This window comes from Mesitornis unicolor, unplaced genomic scaffold (genome assembly GCF_000695765.1).
Source record: "Mesitornis unicolor isolate BGI_N332 unplaced genomic scaffold, ASM69576v1 scaffold2445, whole genome shotgun sequence".
Classification (NCBI taxonomy): Eukaryota; Metazoa; Chordata; class Aves; order Mesitornithiformes; family Mesitornithidae; genus Mesitornis; species Mesitornis unicolor.
Genome location: NW_010187329.1, coordinates 53,417 through 73,821, shown reverse-complemented (window position 1 = coordinate 73,821; position 20,405 = coordinate 53,417). Strand labels below are relative to the sequence as shown.

Genomic DNA, 20,405 nt, shown 5'->3' with positions numbered 1-20,405 from the left:
CTCTTTCCACCCTTTCTCAGTCATTTGCCTGCTCTATCTGAAAATAGGTTAGGAGAGGAATGAATTGTTGTTGGTGTCAAAGAAGAAATTTAGGTCAGCAGTGTAAAATTAGTCACATCCTGTTCGTGAGCAGAATACAAACAGTTAAACACACTGTGTCTTCTAAAAGGCTGCTCAGTGCCCACAGGTGAGTAGTGTTACCTCTTATCTGAGCTGTGCCATGTGTAGGCAGCCCCTATTTGTTGTCCTGCGTCTGTACTCACAGGTGTGCCTGTGAGTGGCTTGCTGACCCTGGTTTGTCTTTCCTTTGATAGCCCGGGGCCAGGCGGGAAGAACTGCCGGGGAGCCAGCGTGGAGCACACCGTGTGTGAGAACTTACCCTGCCCTAAAGGTGTGCCAAGCTTCAGGGACCAACAGTGCCAGGCCCACGACAGGTACACCAACAAGAAAAAAAGCCTCCTGACAGCTGTCATTGTGGATGGTAAGTTTTTTCATCTTCCTCTGTAGTTCCTTGCAGTTCTTTCCCTCCAGCTTCTCAACCCATCTTGATTTCATCTCCAAGGCTCCCATTTGTTGGAAATGGGAGTTTATGCATTAAAAAGTTCAAATTAATTTGGAACTGAAGAAACAAAGGATTCCCTGGACATTTTTGTTGTGTGTCAGTTCTGGGCATTTCAGCATGATTGCCTATCCTCCTTACATTCCTTTAATGCTTCCTTTGCTGGATCTTGCTGCTCAGCTACTATTCAACCAGATGCTGGGAGGATATGAAAAAGAATCGTAGTCATGCCCTTTCTGCAGGAACAAACATTTCTTGCTGCACTCTGCTGAAAAACAGACAATGCTGGTTTCATTTGATCATCTTAAAAGACATGCCTGAACAGGGGAGGATGGTGTTGAAACTGATACCAGAAGACCAGACATCGGATAAGCTGTCTCCTGTCCTAGCACTGACAGATTAGGTCTGACGCCAGGACAAGCGTACAGACAGCTTTTCAGTTCCCATAGCAGACCCTCCAAGAGCACAATTCCTTCAAATGCCCCAGGAGAAAGGCTGGTTTTTTTTGTTGTTCCCCTCTGCCCCCATCCCCAGATAGTTTTGCTGGGTGAACGCACAATGCAGAGCTGCTTCCCTGACTTAATTTCAGTTACAGAAAACTCCCAGTTTTTTCCAGGAGTGAGCTGTTTCACTCCTTTCTCCATTTCCAGTCAGTAACTATGGGTTCCTGAGGGTCCTGTAAATAGGATAGTTGAAAAAAGAGGATGATTCAGGGATCTTCTCTGGCCACTGCTGCCAGAATTAGTAGCATATGGCCATTTTTTGGTCACCTGAAGACTGAACAAGCTATTTCTGAAAGATATTAGTCAACACTCTTCTCGCTACCTGGCAAAGCCTTGCTCACTTGAGCCATGTTGCCCCAGTTCCCATGAATGCAAACTAGAAACTTCTCCTGCCCTGTTGCAGATCGCACAACAAAACTGCAGAAAGAGGAGGTGTCCAGAGGTGGTCAGACTAGCGGTCTCCTGCACAAGCTGCTCTTTCAACAGCTTTCCCAGCTCCACTCTGCAGGTGAAATAAAAATCCAGCCTCTGCGAATTTGCTTTGCATCAGACACCAGGCAAGGATGTTGAACATCCACAGGATATGCCTTTAGTTCCTTTGTCAAGCAAGACAGATGGACAGAGGGCAGCTCAGCTTCACATCTTAGTGCCACTGGTTATTGAAGCATATTTGAGCACCCATGCAGTTCTCCAGTACCTTTTATCAGCATATGAAAGTGCCACACAGAAGCTTTTACGTGGGCACAGATCCAAACCAACCCTGAGCTGATCTCCACTGTGCTTGAACTCATATGCGTTAGTGAGGTGGGAGCTGTTTGCAGGTTTTTGATTGAATTAGAAACTTGGAAAAGGCCTGTGCCACTTAGCTTAATGTATTGGCAAGCCTTCTCTCTAACGTCTGATGAGTGGAGGTGCTTGACTATACAGAATAAAACATGTTTCCTTTTGAGTGTCTATAGGTTCTTGCTTGGATGAAGTCTGTGAGTAGCAGAGTCAGCTCCAAAGGGAAAAGATTATATTGCCTAAATATCTCTTACTTAAACAAATGCAGTCAGCAAACCCTAACATCTGCTGTATGCTGCCAGTTAATAACACAGATCTTTGAAAAAGCTTTTTTACTTAACTCCTTCTACAGCTAAACATAATAGTAGCTTTTCCGATGTGACGTCTAAATACATAACAATTTCCATTAGTGTGGATGAAAAATGCAACTTTTCTCTACTGATATATTTCAAATTATTTTGGGAATTTCCTCTAAATATTCTAGCAGCATAGATTGCTGTCTTAAGTGTTTGTAGGACCACAATTATCAGTTTAAGGAAACAGTAGATAATATGTATGCAAGGATGCTTTCAGTTTATGTATACTGGCAAACCTGTGCAAGAAGTCAGTCCATCAGGAGCAGAAGTGGACTGGAGAACAACTTCTTCTTCTATAATCACTGGCTGTGACCTGAATTTTGTCTGAGATGCTCACACAGTGACTTGGTCATTCATATCAGGCTGCTGAATGTTTCCTGTAACAAACTTCTTCCATTTACAAACAGATACTTAGCAGCGTACTGGTTAGATGGTTTTCTGTGTCTTAAACAACCGATCTAATCGATGGAACCCTCTGAATATTGATATTTTAAAGTGAAGAAATGATAGGCCTAAATTGAAAGGCTCATGCTCCTTCAAAGATGAGAATATCAGCAGCTACCTTTCCAAATACATTAATTGCCTCAAACACTTGTTTGTGCTGTTCCTGAAGGCAGTTGCTTTTGTATTTCTTTTTCCAGATAAGCCATGTGAGCTCTTCTGCTCTCCACTGGGGAAGGATTCCCCTGTGCTGGTGACAGACAGAGTCCTTGATGGTACTCCATGTGGGCCATACGAGACTGACCTCTGTGTACATGGCAAGTGCCAGGTGGAGTAACTTTCTTTTGTTTTATTTCTAATATTATGTATAGTCTGGGGCAGCTGTGCGTATCCTAGAAGAACCGGCATACCGATGGGTGTCTGGGAGGTGAGAGGGCATCCCTGTTTTATAAGACCCCTTGCAAGCACTCCATGGCCCTGTGTCTTGGTGTAAGAATTACAATAAATGCCCGAGGTATGAGATTGTTACTGAACAGCTGGGAACGTTCAGTGATCACGTTTGCTTGTGTGTAGTCATCGAATGGCTTGGGTGGGAAGGAACTTCAGTGAGGGGAGCAGATGGGAGTGGAAATTTGGCTTGCTTAACTGCTTCATTTTGGCTATTAGAGGAATCGCTGAAAAACCACTGATGCCACAAACTGGATTACAAACTGTCACTGTCATGTTACAAGTGTTACATTGCCAGCATCATGGTGCTTTTCAGCTCTACCTTGTCTCTGGTCAGACAAGTCAAGAATGGAAATGAAGAGGTCTCTGTTCAAGTCTCTTCAGATTTGATTCCCTTTTCCTGGATGTGATGGCCTGTAACCACTGCAATGGTTATTTCTCTCTAGCCAAATTGCATATGGAACCAAAATTAGGTGTGGGAGATCTTTGTAATACAACTCTTCATGGTTTGCTGGGCAGTGAGACAGTTCGTAATGCAGCACATTGAATGCTTTGGGAGGCCATCTCTTGGAGCTGATTTTTCAGATTCCTTGAAAATTTAATGGAGTTGTGTAGACCTGTACTAACTGGAGATCTAAGGCTTGGACAAGCGAAGGGAGAGAAGAAAATGCTTATTTAAGCACCATAAATTACAGGAAGTAATTTGAAATGGATGCTCCTAGCAACGTGTTGCAGTTCGGTTCAAGACATTTGTCATGGACACTGTGACAGGGCAGGCACTTGGTGGTTTTTCTCTCACCTGACCACGTAGCAAGTGTTCAAAGTTTGCTGCACACACGTTAGTGACCTGAAAGCCAGTTGAGTTGGCTGCTGCAACCTTGCTAGCTCTGGATTCTTCCTGGCAGTTCTTCCTCTAAGTTCATCCTTATCTAGATTTGTATCCTATGCTAGGAGTTCCTCTTTTCAGTATTAACCAGCCTTTTGTATCCACCAGAACAGCTTTCTAGCATCATCCTTTACTTCCACTAACTTCAATGCTGGTTTGCCCTGGGGGGACAATCACACCAAATTTGGTATTATATCTAGTTTCTGTGAACAGTGATTAAGAAGTACCAATTTTTATTGTTTTGAGCCTTTCAGGCAGGGCATTAGATGAACAGAATACTCACCTAGGTATAAGAAAGGCTTTGGAAGCATAATGCAGCTTTACTAATAGCAGTGCACTGAGATAAGTGAAAAATCTTTGTCTGGATTGGATTTTACATTGCTGCAGGAGACGCTTCCCACTGTTCCCTGCCAAATGCTGCTGAAGAGGTGTGTTTAATTCAGTCCTCCTAATTTATTCAAATGAAGAATTTGAACAGCAAGCTACTGGGGAGCCAGCATGGGTTTGATTCTTTATATGCTCTTTAATCCAAAGTGCTTTGCATAGAGCCAGGTTCATGGTGCATCCCATGTTACTTAATTTCTCTCTGTTTTCAGCTGTATCTGAAAAAGCTAAAAAATCCATTAATAACCTTTTCTAGTAAGGCCAGCTGTGCACATCCAGCTGTGTGCCATTGACCATTGCACTGGGCTGGCCAGCTTTACCGCTCCAAACATTCAGATCAGCCACAAATGGAAAATCAGACATTATGGCAACGTACGCTTTCTTCTTCCAGTGAGGAGCAGTAGCCAGCTTCCCTCCAAATTAAGATCTTTATGAGCACAGAGCTTTGGAGGTACATCATGAAAAGCAAATTGCAATCTAAGTCGGGGGCAACTGCCTTTAACTGTGCAGAGAGGTGATGACAGCTGCAGAACATTCAGTCCATTTGCATCTGGCTGAGAGAAAATTCAAAATGATCAATTCAAGCCGAGCAGATCTGAAAGCCTTGTGAACTCATTTATAATACTCTTCTGCCTTATATGCAGTTTAGCGCTGAGAGTTGCCATATGGGACTGTGTACCCTATTTGCCATAGATACTGGTCTGACTAGCTGCCTGTTAAACCAATTTAATCAGCATATTCATTTAATTACTCTTCTCCTCATTTCTTTACCCAGTGTAGACAAAGCCTGGCAACAAGCATTGCAGGGGGCCTGGAGAAAAGAATAAGTGCTGAAATCAGAGGGTGGTATTACTGTTATTTATTTTCTTCTGTAATCCCTCTAGTTGAAGGGTCTCAAAGGGAGGAATGACACATTGCCAGTGTAGCAGACAGATTAGCAGTAACCATTGCCTGTGAACAACTAGTCCAGGAAATGTAACGGCTCTTTTCCCTTCAGCAGTAGATGCTCCTAAATGCATCGCTGTTGTGTGATGAATGAATGTAGATGATCATGGCAAAGAAAAAAACAGTTTTTGCAAGGAAGGAGGTGGTTGAGAAGGAAGCAGGAAGAGATTCTCTAAAGCCTCAAAACACTCTTATCTGCATTTTGGTGCTAAGAGAGGAGAGTTTTCCTTCAGTTGTACTTTGTGAACTTTTTACAGTTTCATATTAAAGCCATGAGCTGAGGTCCAATCTAAAAAGTGTGAATGTCAGCTGTTTGGTGTCAGTGTCACTATCCCTGAAGCAAAGTCGTCATAAGCAGCAGCATCTCTATATTTATTATTACGCTTGAACGTGGCTGGCATGAATGATCGTGCTTAATATGGTGGTCATGCATAGAAGCACCAGAGAGCAAAGTCAGCCCTAAATTTAGCACAGGGGCTTCTAAGTTACCAAGGATTTTTTATCATCTTACTCCTTTGAGACAAATCATAATGTCTTCATTCCATTTTGTCTTGTTCTTGTTTATTAGAGTTGCTTCTGATGCTGAACATTACATTCTTGATAGTGATAGAAGTTTGCCAGAATGAGGACAAAATAAAAAGCTATGTAAGAGCTGGCCTGAAAAATAGGAGTAGTATAAAGTTATGCCTTTAGAAAAAACCATCGTAGGATAACAACAAATGCACTTATCCTTACCATCTTCTGAGCAAATGAGATGCCTTGCTCAACATGTATACAGGTCTTTGACCTTTTCTTCTTGAAATTCACATAGGCTTCTAACAAGGAGAATTTATTTTCTCCTGAGATTTTTCAGAGACAGAAAATCTGTAGCAGGGTGGAGAACAAGAGCAGGCTGATGCATCGGAGGAGGAGGAGGGTGAGTGCCCATATAGGCTTTGCAGCCTCTCTCTCTGCTTCCACAGTTTGCTTTCTCTAGCACAGACATTGTGTCATGGTGAAGATGGGGTATGGCAGTGCAACCCGCAGCTCACATCGCTTTTATGTTCTTGTATTTCTCTTCAAGTGGCTTTCAGAGAGAGGATTCCCTGAGGGTTTTGTTCTTCCTCAAGATTGTTCAGTGTGTGTTTCATCAGTAAACATCCATGAAAGCAGTGTGCTTCCTAGCCTCTTCACTCTGTTTGTGCTGCAGTTGTTGATTGAAAGCTGCTGGCAGAAGTAGAGCTCAAAAAGGTGTCAGTTGTCACACAGCAGTGGTGTGAGGAAAAGACAAGCTGCTCGGCTGGCTGTTGTGACACACATGACTTGTGCTGGCTTCTCTCAAAGGAGGATTAGTCTGAGACTCATGATAGCATGAGAACTTTCCAGTGGGGACTAGAGATTGTACTTCAGGATGTAGTCTAAGGTCTCTTTGAAAAGAGAGACCTCCTATGGAGTGGAACTGGACTAGAGATCAAGGGCAATCCGTGCTGTGATTTAACGGTTTAAGAGATGAAGATGTTTTGGTTCTATCTAGAGTTTTCTCATTAATGTTTAGTCATGTCATGGCTACCTTTAACTTGCTGCTGAATCCGCAGTCCATTCAATGATGACAAGCCACTCATTAGGCTGTTGTGGCACGACGAAAATATTATAGAATGACTTTCTTCCGAAAGCAGTTGTCGTAGGTTATGAAAGGGGAGCACAAACTTGAAAATGGACAGAGTGTCAGGAAAGGGCCACAGGTGGCAGAGGATAAATTGCAGTTTTCTACTGGACTTGTTGCTGGCAAACAGTTTTCTATGTACTCAGTACCCACTTTTTGCCTTTGATTGATGCATGCAGTCCTGGCTTTGCCTCCTCACTTGAGTATTTTCCATATATTATTCATATTCCTGCATTACAAACTGTGGTACAAGATGTTCCAGACTGGATAGGTTGTCTCCATACAACAACTTGGCTTAGCACTCTACTTTGATAAATTATTTAGTGTATGTGCACAAAGTCCAGAAGAATTGTTTAAACTACAGAAACGTGTTGTATAATTGCCTTTATTCAACTTCTAGGTCTGTAGCAATGTAACCTTCAAGCTCTATATGTGAAAAAGTAGTTATCACAAATAATTGTATCTAATATCCCCATGAGCTGCTGAGGGATCTAAGCACAAAGTCACTGGGCAAGTGTAATTGTGTAAGTAATGGAGATAAGATAATGCTAATTATAAATAAGCAGTGCATAGCTCCTGTTCCAGCAGAGCTGCTCTGATTCAGATAAAATCTGAAGACTCGGGAAATGACAGGAGGATGTTTGCTGAACTAACATGGACCCCAGTCCATCACACAAAATTTGTCATGGGAGAGAAATAGAAGTAACTTTCAGATGAACTGCTTGATTTACCCCCTTGTACAAATCCTGACAGGCACCCATAACCTTTCACAAGGGCAGTCGTGTTTAAAGCAAAGAACTAGGAATTCTCTTACCCTTAAATCAGTTGCTCACATATGTACATTCCTGTTTCATGTGGTCCATCCCTGGAGGTATCAATGGACACTGGATGTTATGGACAAAAAATTGGCAGTGTAGATGAATCTGTCATAACCAACGTGCTCTGCACATTATTAATTTGTATAATGGTGCATGTTGCATCAATATTTATATTTGATCTATTGAGACAGCTAGTTAATTTGGCATATGGGAAGCATTACAGTTTTGTGAGCCTACAATGTCATTTCTTACACAGGGTGTGTGTATATAACAAAAATAATTGTGTTTATGTAGCAAAACATACTCACGCAGGCTGTATCAATTGAGCTCTTGCACAGCCATTGAAAATGCAAATAAAAATATCATTAAAAACTATGCAAGCAATACAGAAAATAGTTCACACGGAAGAATCCAAATTATGTGTATTCAGAAGAGAAGAGGAGTTTTCCTATGCTGGAGCCAGCAATGACTGAAGCTGGAAATACCACCCAACAAGCAGTATTTTCAGATGTTTAATTATAAAAATGAGAAGAAGAGGGAGGGAGAGAAGGAAGGGTGGACTGAGATATCAGCTTAGCGAGAACAAATATCAGGCCTTTGGTTCAGCTTTTTGCAGACCTGCAGTTACCTGCCAATGTAAAGGTCAATGGATAGTTCTGAAACGTGGTGTCAGAGTAGGAGACTGCCTGGGTTGAAGATCATTAAGAAACCTGTGGGTATAGTTATGACTGTCCATGCTGAGGACACAGAATGTAAAGTGTCCTCTTTCTGCTTTTCTGCTGCTTAATTTAAAAAAATCACCGTTCCTTGGTCAGTATGCTGGACTGTACAGGAAGCAGCACGAAACAAGTTAGAGATGGTAAAGATCAAATAACTCCCTTGAACTATTTGGGTTTTAAGAGATTGTTTCTGCATTGTGAAAACTTGACTTTTGAGCAGTGAAACTTGTGATTTTCCCTTTGCATACAGTTAATTAAACCCTCAAATTTTTCAAAGCTTTCTGCAGGTTGAGGACAGCTCTATCTATTTTAACAATCGCCCATATCATACATACAACATAATGTCAGTGAGAAGCTGATGAGCTACAAACTCAATAGATCTCCCCCCTGGTCTGGTGAGGCTCAGGCTTAATTCTCTGACCCCCAGTGCTGGAATCTCACCTTGGAGAAAGCTGGCCACATCTCTCAATTAACAGTGCAAAGACTGCTGGCAGATACTTTCCTCCCAGGCAGGGTGATGCTCACTGTGTTTTGCTTCTTCCCCTTTGTCACTTGTTTTAAGAGTGGCAATATTTTCAATGTGGGGAGTTTTCAAAGGATCCGAGTAACTTGAGGTGGTCACTATAATGTGTTTCTAAATGACTTGGCAGGTTTTGAAATTCATTATCAAATCTTGACAAAAGCTGTTTCAATATGTACTGTTATTAAATATACTTTTACTTGGGAAATTATTGGAAGGCTTAGGGAGACAGAAATGGACTCTAATGTTTATGTAGACAAGAGTAAAGTGCTTCCAAGGTATTTTTCCCCCATAAAGTAGCAAGAACGCACCAATTTTCATCTTGAAGCCAAGAAAGAAAACTGTTTTATTCTCTTAAGGATTTTCCTTTGTAAGAAGCCATTTCCTGGCCCAAATCTGACAGGGGCTTTAATCCTCAAGCCCTGGCTTGAAGGGAAAGTCTGCCCTGTGGATGGGAGTGATGGTCCATTGAAGGGAAGGCTGCAAAGGCCATTCCCAGTTCCTCCATTCACAGGGAATGAGGGGGAAGGTGAAAACAGCAAAGGTTTGGGGAGGTATATTTGTGGATTCGGTGTGTGCTCCTTCCATTCCTTCAGAGAGGGTCTCTCAAGTCAAAGTGTGTCAGTGACCCAGTGTGTGTGGAGGAAATGGCTTGTCTTGAGCCCCAGTGTCAGAAGAGGGGGGACTTACTCCTGCAGAGGCTTTGCTGGCTTGCACTGGTTTACATTATCTGGGAAATTACAGTGTAAATGCAAAGCATGTGATGGCTAACTCCCCATTCTTTGCCTGCCTCCATTATAGTCCTACAGACTCCTCATGTAGCACTGGGAATAAATGTGGTTCGACACTCATTATATTCCTTTTATTCATCTGTGTGCTCACATAGTGCAAATAACAATGCAGTACAATAAAAGATAGCCCTAGTATCTTAAATTAAATGCAGCCCTTCCAGTATCTCAGCAGGGTGGCAGGCAGGCATATATATTTCCAGCTGCCTTTCAGCAACCCCATTAATAAATCATCTTTATTTTGCTGGAAGGAGAACTTCTGTGACATCCTTCTGTTTTGGGGGTAGAATCACATTCAATAATGCGAAATTATTTGTTGGACATGGGTGTGAAGTTTAGGCTTGAGAATTGCAACTGCCAGAAACTCCACGGTCTTCTTCCTGCCGTCCTTTAACTCCCATTTATACAGGTTTTTTCCTGTAGTTCTTGTCCACCAACTTGCATGCTGTTCTAGTTAATGAGAAGCATTTCCTTCGTATGGATTTAGGATGATCGTCCTTTCTCAGCACGTGTCAGTCTCTAATGATTTACCCAGACAGACACCACATCAGGACACGTCTGCATGCTGGCAATCTTTGATCCCTGCGCTACATCTGGACTCGGGCAGTGGCCAGTGTCTTCTGAAACCAGGGAAACGTTTGAGTTCAGGTCCAAATTACAGTGCTTACACGCAGACAGTCTCAGATAAACAGCCCAAGTTCTCATCCCCTATTTTTCAAAATGTTTGTTGTTTTGATTGTTCCCTAAGATATCTCTCCAACTTTCCTCTGGCTTTATTATAAGAAGGCAAGGAAGGGAGAGACCCAACAGCCTTATTGAAATCAGTATTATTAGTGACAGTCCTGTGAACTCATTTGCCAAGAAACTGTTTATCTACAGAGAATAAATCTTCAACTTATTTTTAATAGGAGAATCTCTACTAATAACTTGCATGATGACAAATCTGATTTCAGTAGAAATTTATGTTTTAAGAGTGAATTGCTGATTCTTTTGAGGGTCTTAACGTGGACAGAAAACAACGTAGACTAATGACAATAAGTTTTATCAACCTCAAGATCTACAAATGTGCGATGGTCACCATTATAACCTGGAAATGGTTTGTGAATAAGGAAGATTACCACGACAAACTATATAGCCATGGGTAGAATACTGTGACTATTTTAGTAATACTGTCTGTGGAAACAGAGCTTCAGATTTTTATTGGAAAAAGTTTAGGTAGATTTAGAAAATAATGAAAATACCATTTAAAATGAAGCTTTAGATAAAATTGTTAGTTGGTTTGGTCTTGGGTTGTTTGTTTTTCTTAACAATTGAATGTCTAAGCCTAATACAGTGCAAGCATCTGGAAAATTTCATAACTGTGTAAGCAATCTTATGGTACAAGTTGACCAAATATGAACCAAGATCCTGGTTACTTGAGTTAATTTTCATTTAAGGCAGTCTTATTTTTCTCTTCTCTAAACTAAGAATCACAGCAGTGGTCCATTTCTCTGGGACGTCCTTGAGCTCCTCAGATGGAAATTGCTATACAAACAAGAAACATTGTTTTAATCTGTTTTGGAGGCAGTTAGAGTGGGGTAGTATGAAATCTATGATGATATCTGAAAGAAACAGTGTTTGTAAAACTCTCTTCGGTTAAATTTTCCTAATCAAAGTTCATATCTCAGTGCTAGAGAAGGGGCTGCTGAATAACCCACTCAACACCTCTCCACATGAGTGCTCCTCTGATTGACAGTGTTCCCTTCCTGTCCAGGTTTTCGGTCAGATGTCTGTCTTAGTCTTGACCTCAATGTTTAGAGATACTTTAACCTTGCAAACCAAATAACGGGGACCTCTGGTTGTTGTCATTAGAAAATTGGCTGCGATGGAATCATTGGCTCAGCTGCCAAAGAGGATCGCTGTGGAATCTGCAGTGGTGACGGCAAAACCTGTAAAGTGGTGAAAGGCGACTTCAACCACACCAAGGGGATGGGTGAGTAACCCTCAGCAGCGTTTTAGTGGAGCGAAGGTTCTCTTAACTGCTTGAGGAGAGTTAAAGAGTGGTAGTAATGGCCCTTCTGCTCTAGTAAACACATAAGAAACACAAAACAAAACCCAACTCAATTCAAACGTGATGTTCTGTCTACTCCTTATTCAGTTGCCCAATTACCAGCCATTGCCTTTTTCTGAAATTCAGAATGAAGTTGGTTTTTTTATTATTTTGAATGCTACCAGTGCCGTTAATTTTAAATAAGAGATAAAAATCACAGTGTCTTTTTCAGTGGGAGGGAAGTCTGATATCAGCACCATCTTTGAGCTCTTTGAGAGCTCAGAGTGATGCATGTTGCAGACGGTTCATGTTATAATCAGGATATCTCAGCTAAATGAAAGAGCACTCCCCTCTGAGTATTTTTACTGCTTCCCTGCCAGCAATAGTATCCATTATAGGATACAAGAGCTTCTGGTGAGAGTTAAGACTTACCCCTCTTTTATTAAACATTGTTGTACATACAGCTTGGTGTTTGAATTAGTCTTTGTTCCAGAGTGTCTGTATTGCACTTCTGAGAAACCTGTCATCACACATCCTAATCAGGCAAAGGGAGGAAAAGCCAGATTCAGGACTCTCAAGCTGCTCCAAGAGGAAGGAATTGTCCAGAAAAAAGTATTTCATGTGTAGTGAGTAGAGAATTGCTATTTCTGTATGGAGAAATACATTCAACACATGCTACTCCAGGACTGAGTGTACATGAAGATTCCCTTCAAGCCCACACTTCAGTTCTGTTTAGTTACTAAAGCAGCACCAGTGCTTAGCAGCTTCCTTCAATCAAGGTCTCAGCACTAAAGTCTGAGGCTCTGATTTTATTCATTGACCTCTTCCTCTGCACCCCTCTGCTCCTTATCTGTGGAGCAAGCTGTGATCTGTCACCTCCTCTGAGATGCAGGTAGGATTTCCCAACTGCACCACATCTTTCTGGAGCACGCTTGTGTTGTTACATTGCTAAGCCAACCTGTTGTTGAATGATTTCCTGCATTATTGCCTTTGACTCTTTTGTTCCAGTAATTTTTCCATCTACTTATGTCAATGTATTTGCATTTGATGCAAATGGTGGGAAAAGGTTCTCATTTCCGTTTGGAAAAAAAAGCCTATTCCCTATTTCTGTAGCAGATTTTATAGCTGTTCATGAACTTCTTAATTGCTGCTGAAGAATGACTATCTTTTATCTTTTCCATTGAGGCTACAAAACATCTTGTGCAGACAAATAAGAAATTTCTGAGTCACTGCCAGGAGGTTGCACCCGTTTCCAACTAGACAGACTGCTCGAGGGTGGTAACTTTACAAGGCTGTAGGAACAGAACAGCTTCAGCCTTAACTGGTTGTTTGGCTGCCAGGATGCAACAGGAGGTTTTCACCCCCAGCGCCCTGTAACCAAATAAGAGATGGCTGACTGAAGCATAGGCAGTGTTCAAGCATTTATTGATCCTTTTTCCTTGCCGATCATCTCAGAAGTGCAAACCTGTCAAAATATTGCTTTGTCAATGCAATGTTTCCACCTTTGCCCATCTCGCGTAATCTAGAAGATTTTTTGACAGTTATAATCTCATAAACATTTATTAATTTTAAAGATAATTTAATTTTATGTGTGAATAGTTTAAAAAAGTGGCATCCATGATATGCCAATCTACTAGGCTGAAAAGCATCTTTGCTTCTTATTTTTTTATATTATGCTCTTTTAATGAGCATCTTAGCCTACTAAAATTGAAAGAATATTTACTTCCAATTGTTCACTGTTCATATTTTCCTACTTTTGGATTTCTTTTCTGTTAGCCACTGAAAACAGATTTGTTGATTTTATTTCTGATTCCCAGCCCCGATTCTGCGAACATTTTATGCACTGTGAGCTACTCCCATCAATTCCTGTTCATATACTGCTGTTTGCAGAATCAGGTCTTCAGGTTACCTCACTGAATCTCATGCAGCAGGCAAAGCTCCAGAGTTGGGTCTGAGGTATCAAAAGTGAACGTGAGGTTACTCAAGAAAAAAGTTGGCCTTTTTCCTTTAAATTGACATTTAAGCAAATATGTACAAAAACTTGACAAAAGTTGAAGCGAAGAAGAATACACAGCATGACTACAGGAACAGATTCAGGGTTTGGATATGTAAATGATTGCACAGGTCAGTGACAAATCCCCACGAACTTGCTGCAATCCAAGTCAAGGCCAACACTCTGAGTCAAGCATGCTGATTTATTATTTCAGGAGAGAATAGACTTCAAATAGCAAGACATGGATTGCTTTGGAGTGGTATCTGTTTTGGGAATTGCAGCTGCAACCACTGGGCCAGATCCTCAACTGTTCTGCTTGTGGGACTGCAGGATTGGACCCTACATGTCCTGTGATTGCAAATGATGTTGTCGAGCCCTATAAACTGAACTAAATCCATGCCAACTCCTTTCTGTTTCTTAGTAACCAATAGTCATTGTAAGAAGGTTTCCACATGTGTGATGGCAAAGGCAAAGGCTGTTCCCAAGTGTTTCTCGTGTAAGATACTTGAATGCTGTTTGCAGTGTCAGTGGGTGTTGGTGACATCTTTTGGTGTTGGTTCTTTGTCTTTTGGTTGGATTAGATGGGGAGATTGGTATCAAAAGCCATGGATAAACTTCAAGACCTTTTACTATTTAGCTTGATTCGTGAAAGATCTCAAGTACAGATACTTTCCTTTTAGAAAACCTATCTGTGTAAAAGAAAACCAACTTTTCATTAATCAAGTAAAAAAACCCTGAGCCTGTTTCTTGATTTACCAACCTTAATGTCACAGATGAAGTTCTGCCACCCTGGTGGGGCATGACGGTGGAACATTCAAAGTGCCTCATCGGGGGTCCAGCAGTTCAGATTTTGCCACCTGCGATCCAAGGTGCTCCAGCTGTAAATTCCATTTCTCTTTTGGGGAGGATGTCAGAAGTCTTTACTTGTGATGCTAAATGTCACATACACTTGTGTGCAGCTGGCTGTCTTCAGTAGGCCAACTGAATGCACAGTTTAGACTGACGTTTACTTTAGACTGGCAGCATGCCCTGTACCTATTTTTACAAATTATTTTTTCAGAAATGAACACAGACTTGTTCTGAAGTCCATCTCTGTCTCCCTGCCACTGTACAGGGGGCCTCAAAACAGAGGACAGCTCTTTGGCTCGTATCTGTTGGGTAGCTGATTTATCGCTGACTACTTCTGTCCAGACTCCAAGGCTGTGCCTGTAATGCTCAGAGACCTGCACTGAGAATGAGACCTGCATCTGTCTCTCTTGATTTTTCTCAGTCATATCAAGATTTTCATTGCTGTCCTTTGAAGGACCACAAATATTTGGATTTTTTTAATGACAGAATATAATAAGGTGAGATATGCCAGTTGTTGTAACTATCCTTTTGGGAAATGAAAAATGTATCTTTGCTAGCAGTTTTTCTTTATAAGATGATTAAAAAAACAGGCTTTTTAATGTGTACGTTATTTGTCCAGCACATGTTTAAAAGAAAGAAAGGATATTTGAACAGTAGTGTTGTAGTGCTGGCTGGGAGCGTCTTTAGCCGACACAAGAAACTTTTTTTTCAGGAAGGTGTACGTCTAAATTATGATAAAATGGAGGTCTAAGGCTAACTCTGGGATGTCTTGTAGGGGTTTAAGCAGAACATGCAAGTTAGAAATCCCAGCAACCAACTTCACAGCAGTAGTAAGAGGCTTTGAAATCTATCCATGGCTCCCCAGTGAAATAATTTTCTTCCCAATGAGCTATCCCATGGCTGGAAGTGGGCAAGTGCCGATGGAGGACTTAGTTTCAAGCTAATAGCAAGTGAGACTTGTCACAACTATTTAGAAGATGGGCGTGTAGTTACCACTGGATGTATTTCTTACTCACTGCAACAACTAGCACCCAGCAAAAGGTGCAAGGTGGGAAGGCTCATGGAAACTGAGGTACCCAGCTGGTACTGATGCCTTAAATATTGGGTTGGCCAAAAAGTCACTGCGGGCTTTTTAATAGATGCACATACACGTCTTTAAATGTAAGTAACTTCATTTTTAAACCACAAATTCGTGATCTAACTTGACAGCTGACAGTTCAAGCTTGTTTTAGAAAAAGTGCATTATTTCGTTAACAATTATTTATTTGGCGTCGATTTCAAAACGGAAAATCAAAAGGAACATTTTCGCCATATTTTGCTTTATTACTTCAGAAAAGGAAAAAACACTCTGCAAGCTCATAAAAAGTTATGTGATGTGTATGGTGAAGATGCCTTAAAACTATGGCAGTGTCAGAATTTGTTTGCTAAATTTCAGTCTGGAGATTTTGATGCTAAAGATGCACCATGCTCAGGAAGGTAAATCAGAGTTGATAACGACAAAATCAAGGCACTGATTGAATCCAGTCAGTGTTTAACAACACAGGATATTGCTGATAACATATCAAAGTTGAGCATTGAAAACTATTTAAAACAACCTGGATACATTAGAAAGCTCAATATTTGGATACCACATGAGCTCAAAGACATTCATCTCACTCAGTGTATTGACATCTGTGATTCTCTCTTGAAAAGTGAAGAAAATGATCCATTTTTGAAACCTATGATAATAGGCAATGAAAAATGGATTGTCTAAAATGACAAATGGAAAGGATCATGGAGCAAGTGTGATGAACCAGCTCAAAGCACTTCAAAAGCAGAGATTCACCAAAGGAAGGTGATGCTGTCAGTCTGGTGGGATTTCAGAGGTATTGTGTGTTTCGCTTTGCTTCCAAGCAACCAAACCATTAATTTGGATGTGTACTGTCATCAACTGGATAAATCAAATGATGCCATCCAACAGAAGTGTCCAGAATTAGTGAATCACAGAGGTGTTGTGTTTCTCCATGATAACACTAGACCACATACAAGTTTGGTCACTCCTCAAAAATGGTTGCAGCTTGGAGGGGATGTGTTACCACACCCATCATATTCACCAGACCTGGCACCATCAGACCATTTGTTTTGTTCTTTACAAAACACCTTGAGTGGTAAAACCTTCACTGCTGATGAGGAGATCAAATCATTCTTGGAACTGTCTTTTGGCTAAAAAAGATAAGAATTTTTTTGAGTGCAGAATCATGAAGTTGCCTGAAATATGGCAAAATATAATTGAACAAAATGGACATTATATTGTTTAATGCAGGGTTTTTTTCTCATGAAAATTTTGCCTTTCATTTATGCAGAAAAAACTGCAATGATTTTTTGGCCAATCCAATATTAAGGAAATTGTGCTGGCCATGACCTCCAGGTAGGCAGGGCGGTCTGATTTCCTTGGCTTCTACCTTGAGATCTTTGTTCAAAGCACTTTTGGGGAGTTTAATAAAAGGATGAGCACTATTGACTCTCTCACACCTAATTTTCTTGTGTGTGCAGCGATAAAATATGAAGGTACAGTGCCCAGAGATGAGTACTTTCAGCCATGGGATAATTATTCCTTTACCTCAAAGTCTGTCTTTCATTGCAATGTGAACCAGGAGAACAGTTTTGTCATAGATCAGTGATGTTCTGAAGTTCACACTAAACTTGCTGTTCTTTCTGGGAATAATAACAATAGCTAACAGTGGATTTTCCTGTGTGAGCTGCTTTCCTCTTGCAAATCTCTCCAGCATTTAAATGAAGATACAGTAGCCACTGTTCACATATTAATCTCCTTGATGACAAAGCCACCTCTTTGTTCTGGTGTCTCTCCTAATACGAGTTACACCATATAATTTGTATCTAGGTTTTGCTTCAATCACAGTCTTACATTCCTGAGACACTGATGTAATGCAGATTATCCAGAAAGATTGGTGCGTGCCAAAGTAACTGTTCCCAAGGTGGAGTATACTACATACAGCACTATAAATTATCAAATAATGAAGTTCTCCTGTTGTACTTTCAAAGCTTCATCTTAACAGGCTGATTTATGGGTGAAATTACTAGAAATACTGCCTGATAGTTGCCAAATCTCATCAGTCTTTAACCAGTTCCTCATTTAAAGCAGAACTTTAAGCCCAACCTTGCAAACCCCTGCATTGCAGACAATTATCCTAAGACCAAACAGATCTTTGAGAGTCCTTGACTCAGGGCCAACTCTTGAGACTTTTTGGTCTTACTAGCTGATGCTTGATAATCTTTCTGGCAATCTGCAGTTACAGCTTGCTTAATAAAATGTGCCTGGAAAACAATGGAGGTGTTTTCTGGTGCGGTTATCTCAAAGATCAGGAATATTCTGTGACCAGAAGCCTCACATTAGCTCTGAGACCAGCCTGGAGAGTGGTGATAGCGATCTGAGTTTGTACCTGTGGCAGATTTGCATGGGTGATACTTAGTCTGTTTGCAGTAGGATTTGACCACTAACTCACACAATATTGCTGGAAATAATGAATAAGAATGTCAAGATGGTGGGACATGCCCAAGAATTCTGCTTCATCTCTGAAAGGACAGGTCAGACCCGTACACCTGCAAAGTGGTTTGCAGTTCACTGGCAGAAGAGTGAAGGTGAGCAGTCGAGTTTGTGCCACACTATCCCAGTGAGTTAGCACAGTACAATTCTTCTTATTCAGGAGCTGTGAATACAACCCCCCAAAGCCATCAATCAGGATTAGAAATTACATGAGGAGAAAAATCTGGTATAAAACCAAACTAAACAGTCTCTAGAACTAATATGCTATTAATAGCTTACACACCACTATTTACCATTGTAAAAACTAATGTAAAAGTCAACTTTTCCACGTGGTGTTTCTCTCATGGCACAGTGATGAAATGAGAGTGTATTTATGGCACTAACTGAACCTCAAGCACAGCTCGCTCACCTCTAAAGCAGTGTGACACACTCCTGGCTGCTGCTAGGGCAAGGGATGGATCCAGACTTCACTGAGCTTAGTGACTGACTTTCCACTAAATTCAGTGTAGCTTTGTGTCCAACCTCCACATGATTTAGCTCTGGGCATTTGTATCTCGCATGTGATTTTAAAAATGAATAAGTAAATAGCCCCCCAGTAGGTACATTAAATTACCTGAAACTTGGGCATGTTCCAAACTGGCTTCTTAACAGGGGTGTTGAGGTGTGTTGTAGGGCCTGTTTCCCCGTGATGGACTGTCATTAATCACACCTTCGCTGTGTGCTCATGTCTGGTGGTAATTGTTGGTCGGGTTTATATGCGGATGCATGGGGTGCAGGGAGGATGTTTGATTTCTGAAACACTCTGTTTTGACTGTAATTTGGTATCTCAGCTGATGAAAAACCAACTCCTGGCTATGTCTAGAAGAAAATCCAACATCTGCTTGCTTTGATTTCATAGCAGATTTCAGTATTGCCTTAAAAAATTGATGGTGTTTGGTAATAGTGGATGGGAGAGCCACTCCTCTGGCTTCCATACCCAGATGTGGTCAGCAGCTCTGCTCTGCTTTTTTCTGTTTTTCCTGCAAGAGGTGACTGATGGTTTCTGAGATACTCTGAGTAAGTAAGAAGAAGGAACAAGTAAGAAGAAGTAAGGAGGAACAAGTGCAACGAGAAGTGAGCTGAAGGCTCAAATGGAAAGCATCGTTCAGATAAAATGATCAGATCCCCATCTGTCTCACTCCATGTCATGGTGGTAACAGAATCACTTAGTCTTGAGATGCATGAGGCTCTCAGCATCCTCCTTTGAGGCCCCCCATATCAGAAGTGCAGCCACTCAGCTACACTTACCCCTAAAATAGCTCCCCAAACATTGCTGAATGCTGGAGGAGTCACTGTTCCCTATGCCAGCATTTCTCCAACCCATTGCTCCAGACTGCCCTTGATTTCCATAAAGGGCTGACACAGAACAGTTTCGCACAGCTCTTTAAAGCAAAAAATGAGATGAGGGAACATATAGGATAAGCTACTTAACATCTAAAAGAAAGGGGAGAGCAATAACCCCCAAAAAGATGCCAACTCGTACACTGCAAAGTAAACTGGGTGGCCAATTAGAAGGAATCAAATCACGGTTGTGATGAGATTAGTGTCATTTACAGGGACTTGATTCAGAGACCAGTGTAGCCAGTGGAAAAACTCTGCCTGGCTCCCAGACCTTTGAAATGGACCCTAATGTTCCTCAGCTTTCTAGTGCAAAGACATCACTTCCACGCCATGGAACAAGTCCTTAACTCCACATAGAATAGGCTACGTTTCCTTGTAGCCCCTAATTATTCTTATTGTTACTCTGTTAGTCAAAAGTGGTATAATTGTGTCATGTTGTTGGTTGTTGAAGGAAGCGTGAAAAGGCCAAAAGAGTTTCAGAAAGACAAAAACCAATAGAATTCTAGAAAAATATGATGGGGCACTGCAAAAACTTTCCTACCATGTCAGATGTTACTGGTGGTCAGTCCTTGAGGAACTTTCAGCTCTGTTGTTGAGCTACGTAATTCTGTGTAGCAGCCCAATGCAAAGATACCATTACATCCTCTGGTATTTCTGTATAAAACTGAAGTGTAAGTGAAAGCGAATTTTTTCCCCCCATTTTTCCCACTAAATCCTGCTCTTTAATGTTCATTTCTTCCCCTCTTCTCAAGCTGCGGTGTTACTCACAGCCATGCATGGCACTGCAGTGATATTCAGCTGCCAGCACAGGGATCTCAT

General features: G+C 41.2%; 1 protein-coding gene across 1 annotated transcript in view; it reads left to right on the top strand.

Annotated features, from left to right (window-relative positions):
* The window catches only part of ADAMTS17 (ADAM metallopeptidase with thrombospondin type 1 motif, 17), a 158,806-nt gene that overhangs the window by 92,869 nt on the left and 45,532 nt on the right, over window positions 1–20,405 (top strand). Inside the window, exons 11-14 of the mRNA XM_010185394.1 lie at window positions 315–481; window positions 2,843–2,970; window positions 11,643–11,763; window positions 14,235–14,309. Of these exons, the coding sequence (XP_010183696.1) occupies window positions 315–481; window positions 2,843–2,970; window positions 11,643–11,763; window positions 14,235–14,309 (491 nt within the window). The remainder of the gene's footprint in view (window positions 1–314; window positions 482–2,842; window positions 2,971–11,642; window positions 11,764–14,234; window positions 14,310–20,405) is intronic.